Source organism: Arachis ipaensis, chromosome B06, assembly GCF_000816755.2.
Source record: "Arachis ipaensis cultivar K30076 chromosome B06, Araip1.1, whole genome shotgun sequence".
Classification (NCBI taxonomy): domain Eukaryota; kingdom Viridiplantae; phylum Streptophyta; class Magnoliopsida; order Fabales; family Fabaceae; genus Arachis; species Arachis ipaensis.
In genome coordinates this window covers 127393743-127402014 of record NC_029790.2, presented here as the reverse complement: position 1 = coordinate 127402014, position 8272 = coordinate 127393743, and the positions used below count along the sequence as shown (strand labels likewise).

The 8272-nt window shown below is 32.2% G+C and overlaps 1 protein-coding gene across 1 annotated transcript; it reads left to right on the top strand.

Annotated features, from left to right (window-relative positions):
* On the top strand, window positions 2935-7239 carry LOC107605222 (chromatin-remodeling complex subunit ies6; the record flags this gene model as incomplete). Its single annotated transcript, XM_021105067.1, is given in 3 exon segments — window positions 2935-3156; window positions 3230-3297; window positions 6835-7239. Coding segments are annotated over 3 exon segments (375 nt in total). The 3' UTR covers window positions 6967-7239.

Below are 8272 nucleotides of genomic sequence, written 5' to 3'. Positions count from 1 at the left end.
TATCAAACAGAATAACCAATCGTCCAACAATTAAAAACTAATAATCCAATCACACAATATTTTGACGGGTCAATTTCGGTTTGATTATGATAAGCGTAAGACAAATCTAGCCTAGACCGAAAATAACATGTAAAAACACATCTGCACCTAAAACATGGTTCTTAAAATTGAGCTGATTGGATTGAATTAACTAGAACCGATCCTCCAATCGATTCAGTTGTAATGAAAAATTATCCAACAAAAAACCAACGAAAAAATTGGTTAAATTGGTAGTTAATCGGTAAATTAAAAAAATTGGTTCGATTTTTAAGAGATGTGACTGATTTTTTACGGTGTTCTAAAAGAACATCATTTTATTTTGAATCATAAACTCTAAACTCTAAACTTAAAATTGTTTTAAATTTGTTTATAAACTTAACAACAGTCGTTTCTGAAATATTTTTTAATAATGGTCGTTTTTAAGATATTTTTTAACGACGGAATAATAAGTGGTTGAATGGAGAGCACATTGAAAATCATGTTGGACCGGTAAAACATTATCGTTTTATTTTTGTCACTCAAATAGAACATAAATAACGTCGTTTAAGATATTTTGAAAGGTTTAACATATTTGAGGGTAAAAAACCTTTAAAATATCCTAAAACAATGTCATTTCTATTCTATTTGGAAATAAAAATATACTAAGAACGTTTTTATCAGTACAGGATGATTTTTGTCTAATTACGTTATCATTTCTTCACCAAAGCAAAAATAACGGTTGTTAACTTTAGAGACAAATTTAAAACAATTTTAAGTTTAAAACGACGTTGAGACTGAAAAGCAAGTTCAGAACCACTGAGAATTAAGTAATTAACTATTTTTTAAGAAAAAAAAAAAAAAAACCCAAATTCGCATACATTGAAGAATCAATATCAGAATTCAGTGCCCTACGTACCCACGCCGCCTTCTCCATCGCCGAAAATTCACGTCCACCGCTGTCTCACCGCCGCCGTCGCATCTACTCCAGTCGCCGTTCCACTGCTCAAGCTCGTCTCCTCCTTCTCAACGCGTCTCGCGTCGCTACTTGTCTCCTCTGTCTCGTTATTCCGTAGCACAACCCCTGTTCTGTCGTCCCTACTACTCATTCTCGTCTCCTCCATCTCGTTCCTCCATCGCACAGCCCTTGTTCTGCTGCGCTCCAGCCCTCCTCTGCTCCAGTTCCGCCGCGCTCCGTTTCGTGTGTCCGACGTGCTCCCTCAACCTCACCTCTGTGCTCTATGCTCTGGAAGGTATTTTTAGTTATTCGTGTTTTCTGACTTAATTGTTTTTTTGAGTTAATTTTCTTGATTATTGATTGTTGTTAACAGGAGAGGATTGTTGATTTTTGTTTTTTGTTGACTTAATTATTATTGATTGTTGTTAAATTTCGTAGTTAATTTTGTACTATTGTTCTGAACTTCTGATTTTGAGTTAATTTCTGCCGGTTTTTTATGTTTATGGGGATAGCAATTTTTTTTATTGTGTTCAAGTCATGAGAGATGCAAGGTGGTTGTTAATGTTTTGAATTATTTATTGTTGATTGTTGTTAATTTTTTCGAGTTTAGTGTGTTCTTGAGTTTGTTAATTTTGTTTTATTGTGTCCTTTATTCCTTAGCTTTTTCTTGTTGATTGTCCTGTATTCTTGGCCTGCTATGGCTGTTGACATGTTGAGGTTGTGCTGTTAGTGATACAAATGCATGTATTTTGAAAAACTCTCTTCATTGTTGCTAGCTTGAGCTATTTATATTTGTGAATCTAGTAAATTTATAATCTGAGTGAGTAGGGTAACATATTTCATTTTTGTTCAAGCTTCAAAATCCATGCTGATTTTCAGATATTATCATCGATCACTGTATTAGGGATTTTGTGAGCCTTTTAATGGTTATAATAAACTTTTCTTGATACTCTTGAATGATACACAACAAATCTTTTGTATTCCTTTTTTTTCTGAAGCACAACAAATATTTCATTTTAAGGCTCCAGCATTTTGACTTTGCAAACAACTCTCATGAAATATTACATGTTGGAAGTTAGCTTTTGCTCTTTCATATTAGTTAAGGCTAATATTAATATATTATCCTTCTAAATGTTTATTCCATTTCTGAATTGCCACAATGCATACATGATATATCTTTTGTTTATTAAATCTACAGGTCCTGTAGCAGAAGATGTGTTTTATTTAATTGAATGTGTGTGCCTTGATGAAGATATTTATGCTAGTGATAAAATAGAAGTGTTTTCATTTCTGAAATCTCACTCTTTTGATTGGGTTGTTTAACACCTCAAACCTCAGAGATTGTTGTTCAGTTCTAGACTCTAGCTTCCTTAAGCTTTTCTGTTACTGGAACAATGAAGAGTTTTTTTCAAAATACATGCATTTGTATCACTATATATAACTATTGAAAAAAAAACAGGGATTGATTGTTGATTGTTATTTTTGTTCTGCTTCAATTATTGTTGATTGTCAGTAATTTTCTTAGTTAATTTTGTACTATTGTTCTGATTCTGAGTTAATTTCTTAGTTGTTGGCTTCTTGTTGATTAGAAACTAACTAGAAACATTTTATTTTGAAGACGAAACATTATTCATTTTGAAATTATATATTGAATTTTTAATAATTTTATTTTATATTTAATTAAACTGGTTCAAGCATGGTTCGATTTCGGTTGGACCATTGAACCAGTCATTTGACGGTTCATTGACCGGTTCGGTTCTTGCAACCTTGCTTAAAATAAAAAACCCAAAAATCTTTTCCTGCCTTACACAGATTTTGCCGCAAAGTCCAGACGGTCTCCACCATCCCCGCTGAAGCTATTGAAGCGGCAGCCGTCATTCTTGCCAGACCTGATAACCGCATCTCCACCTTGATTGGCTCAATCGCGTTTTTTTTTTGCTGTGTACGAAGAAGCAGCTCAGCCCTTAGGGTTAACACTCACACGTATTCTGCTGTGGTCGCTGCAAAGATGGAGCCAGAGGTAGTGGAGGCAGAGCTGGTTTTGCCTAGTTATCTCAGTTTCAAGAAGGTTCAAATGTATGAGAAATATCCTAAAGGCCAATCCAGAGGCAGGCACTGGAAACACCTTAAACAGATTATTCAGGCTGAGAATTACCAAAATTACCCTCCTGAGGAACCCAATTGTGAGTTAAGATTGCTCCTAGGGTTAATTTTATATTCAAATTGTATATGTATTTATAGTGGATTTTCTTGCAGATGTCAATATTGAATCGCCCCCCTCTATGCATCCCTCCAAGAAAATTTGTGATATTACTGGCTTTGAGGTATGTACTTATCTTTCCTCTTTAAGCAGTTAAAACAGTAACAAATATATTACTAGCTTGTTTTGGTGAGCTTCTGAAAATAACATGCATTCTTGCTTTTGGCCACACTTTTGAAATTTTGTAATGTTTTATCCTTCCATGTGTAAAAGATTTTGCTTGCTTTGAATCCAATACTTGCCTCTTAGGTTCTTAGTTCTTACACTTGTACATTTTATCCAACACAAGACATCGAGTGAATACTATTGTGCCTAAATGTTTTTTTTAAGACCATTCAGTACAAACTCAATCCAAAAAGAGGGGAGCAAAATATTGTCACACCTATTACCTTGTATCACTCAGTCATACTATTCTTATGGCCATTTACTATATGTATATGACCAAGTCTTTTTTTAACCAAGTTCAACCAAGTTAAATTTACGTACGCGCTTCTTATGTTCTCACTCTCATTCTTCTTTTTCTTCCTCTTCCTCCTCCACCTTCGTTATCATTATCATCATAATGATCATCATTATCACCACCATCTCCTCCTCCTCTTCCTTCTCCTCTTGCTCCACCCTCCTACATCTTCTTTTCTTGTTTGATATTTTCTCCTCCTTTTTTTCTCTTCCTCCTCCTTCATTATTATTATTATCATCACCACCGTCATCAACTTCTTCTTAATTCAATATCACACAATTAGTTTAACGATAACAAAAGTGACAGTAATTTTTTATTAATGACACAAGAAATGTGTTAAAAATGACATAGGGATTTTTGATAAATGACACAAGAAATCTTTGAAAAGTTTTGGTTCAAAATTATAAAATAACTTGTGTCATGGTTAAAAAATTTGATATTATTTTTCTATGAATTCTACACAATTTAAAATTCTCCTTCCTCCTCCTCCTCTTCATTTTTCACATTTTCATAATTCTTCATTTTTCACATTTTCATCATTTTTCTTCTTTCACATTCTCATAATTCTTCTTCTTTCATCCGTTCAATAAGAATTTCAGCCACGGTTAAGAAATTTCGGTGTCAAAATTAATAAATTTTCGATATCATGGTCATTTCGGTGTCAAAATTAAGAAACTTTCTGTGTCACGATTAAAAAGTTTCGGTGCTATTTTTCTGATAAATTTTGCACAATTCAAAATTCTCCCTCTTCTTTTTCATCATCATCATCGTCATCATCATCATCTTTTTCTTCCTTATCTTCTCCTTCATGTTTCACATTATAATTCTTTTTGTTTCATCTTAACAAGAATAAAAACAATAAATTAAAAAGAAGAAAGAATTAAACAAAGAAAAAGAATAAAAAATACTGCAATAACTACCAGGAGAATGAGAAGGAGGAGGAGGAGGAGGAGGAGGAGAAGAAGAAATAGAAAAAAAAATATAGCAACAATAGCATAAATAAAAGAATGATGATGAGGAAAAACTGCGCGAAGAAGAAGGAACACAAAGAAGAAGAAGTGCGTGACTCGCGCACATTATGCGAGTTGTTTTTGTTGGGTTTGGAGCAACCTGGTTGACACAAATGCTTGGATGTGTAGCGGGATCAATTTGTGCTTAAATGTCTAAACATTTTCTAAATGGTGTTTGGAAACTTTGTGATTTCAATTCACTTGAGAGTTAGAATTCTTTTCCATACTTTGGTTGTAAAAAGTTATGTAAATTTCAAATCTAATGAATTCAATTCTCATGTTTCAAGCTAAATCAAATCAGACCAAGTGTGGTCGATTTTTAATTTTATTCTCATGAGTTGTGACATTGCCAAAATTATTCTCACTGAAAAATTAAAATACCAAAATTAACCCACTAATTATCTTTTCCATTCAACACAACAGCACCATTAATACCATCATCGATGACATCTCACCCTTTACTGCCATCATCATTATGTCCAACACCACATTTATAATTATCAATCAATGTTGTAGGAAGTTTTGCCTTGTATAGATTTGTGTTAATAAATAAAATAAAATAAAATCAACAACTAACACAGCAAAGATGACAATCGTGGGGCGAGGGCAGTCAGCAGTGGGGGTGTGGGTGCATGTAGGGCTGAATGGTGGTGGTTGAAGGTGGTGTTGGTGGAAAGTGAAATCACCTTCTAAGGTTAGAGATTGAGGGGCTGAGACTGAGAATGGCATTTGAAAGGGAGTTAGTGGTAATAGTAGGAGGACAGTTATTTCAAACAAATTCTACATATTCTATTTCATTTCTGTTCTTTTTGTTCCAAATCAAAGAATTCTCTCAAGAATTCTATTCAACTCTATCTTTTCAAAAGTTTCCAAATACACTCCTAATGACTACCACTAAGATATCAAGTGAAAAATAAGATTTTACTGTTGTTTTTTGTAGTTGCATCTTAATTTAGTAAGCATTGAATAATGAATTTTCTCATGTGCAAGTTATTCTTTTTCCTGAATGAAGTTTTCTTCGTGTGGTACACTGGTACTATCTAAGATTTTCAAGTTTGTGTTATGTCAATTTGACATGATTTGAGATTTAGCTATCTTGCATTACACATACTTGATTTTTTTTATTTTATATTTTTTAAGTTTTTAAGCTTGATATGTATAGCAACTAGAATCTAAACTGAAATTAATAGAAACTTGTTTATATTTGCTGATGGAAGCTGAATTTCAGTTGGGAATTCCTCTTGGAAATTGTGTACAAGTATGGAATTTATTAAAAATTAATTAAAATGTATAACCAGACTTTCAAAACCGAAACTCAATTTCTGCTGAATCCTCTTACACGTATAACTAAAAACACCCCATCCTTATCAAATTTCATGGAATCTTTTACACTTCTGGTTAGCATAACTAATTCTGTCTTAACTCATCCGCCTCAAATTTAAAATTTAGTAATAGGAAGTTCTGGATTCTTTTCATTATTATAATTGTATGCCCTTGTGGAATTTGAGACCAGAATGTGCTCAGCTTGGCCTATATCTAGCGTATCATCTGATTTCTGTTGAACAAGGACTGAAAAGATGTGTCTTCCACATCTCTTGTTGTAGATATAGAAGATTGACTTAAAAATCGTCCTTGACCAAGGCTATTGTGTCCTTCTATTTGGAAAGTATATAAATTATTTTAAAAGTTGTCCTAAGAAAGACAATTTTAAATTTGTATGTGTCCCATTCTCCAACCATATTTCTTACCCAACAGCATCTTCGAATCAAACTAGTAACAAGTCGTACCCAACACTATCAAGTATGTTGAGGTTTTTGCTTAAACTTATTATGATTTAAATTTCATTGTATTTTTGTTTGTATATCACATTGTTGATCCTTTTTACAGTACCTTTTATATCGCATTGTATTTGAACTTCTTATCCCACAGCCTAGGATCAATTCCAACATAACTATATTCACGTCATAAGAGAACAGAGGACTAAATTTGTTCATGAATCTTTTTGTTGGTCTGGAATGTTCCAATGCCACTGTTTTATATGTTAATTTTGATTCATGATATTGGTTATGATTGTTAGTTTTCCCATGCCATACGGCTTGCTGAAAAATTGATTAATTACTTGACCTTGCAGGCACCTTACTATGATCCTAGGACCAACCTCCGGTATGCTAACACTGAAGTTTTCAAGATCATAAGATCGCTTCCTAATGAATATGTGCAGAGATACCTAGCTTTAAGGAATGCTCAAGTGGTTCTTAAGTAGTTCTTTTACTTTTTCAACTTCTGGAATATTAAATAGGTTTACTCGTTGGACATTATTAAGTGATGTCACTCATCTATGCATCATCATCATCATATTGATCTTTTTCTGATATTTAGCTAGCAAATTGCATAAAATCTAGTTACATTCAAGCAATGATGGTGTATGTACTAAGTAGAAACACATCCAATGTAATAAAAGTTGGAGTAACTTCATGTGGCTTGGACAGATTGATTCTAGTTTGACACATTGAATTTCTTCTGTCAGGTTTTATAAGTTTTTGGCTTGGCAAAATTTGGTTTTGTAATTTTAGTCTGTAGTTGTAGTCTTAAAAAACTATTCAAAACTTCTGGTTATGGTCTTTGCTACCTTATGCCATACGACCTCAGTATTCAATGGTGACATGTTAATGGCAAGGAATCAAAACCAAATATTTTGAATTTTTTAGGACCAAAACCACAAATTGGACAGAGAAACAAATATTTTGAATTTTATACTGTTGAAATTTGAAAAACATTAAAAGTATTTTTTATTTCTAATATTTGTCAAAGGTTTTAAAATAATCTCTATTCCTAAGTTTAATTTGAATCAATTTTATAACAAACGTTAAAAAAATAAAAATCAATAATTAAATAAAAGAGTAAATTTTTTTTTTGAAACATTAAATATAAAATTGATACAAATTAGAGGCTAGAAATAATTTTGAAACTTTCTACAAAAATTAGAGACACAAGCATACTTTACCTTATTTATTTCTATAAAGGTATAATGGTTGCATAACGGGGTTAGAGACTGAGTAATTAAATTTTACCCATGAATTTCAGGTGCAAGTTTAGTATTGAAATATCTATTTATATTTTATAAAAGTTGATACCAAAGTCATTCTACATTTAAACACATAAATTGCTTATAATTTTGCCATGTAAGCATATTATAGTAGACGTCATTCTATCATGAAACCAAGTATATATATCTTTCTTTCAATAATCAACTTGGGTTGGTCGCTCTTAAATGGAGCTTAGATCCGCGACGGATTAGTCCTTAACTTATTGGGCTGGAAAATACTGTAGACAACCCAAAGAAAAATATCTTTCTTTCAATTTTAATGTTATTTTTTATAACAGTTCTTACAATAATTAGCAAGATGTCCCATACTATTAAAATCTCTTTTTAACAATATTAATATTCTCTTAACTATTCAATTTATATTTTGTAAACTGTTCTCGCAATAATTAACAAAATTAATCCTACAACTAAAATCTTTTTTTTTTGGTAATGTTAATTATTTTCTAAATTATTCAATTCATAT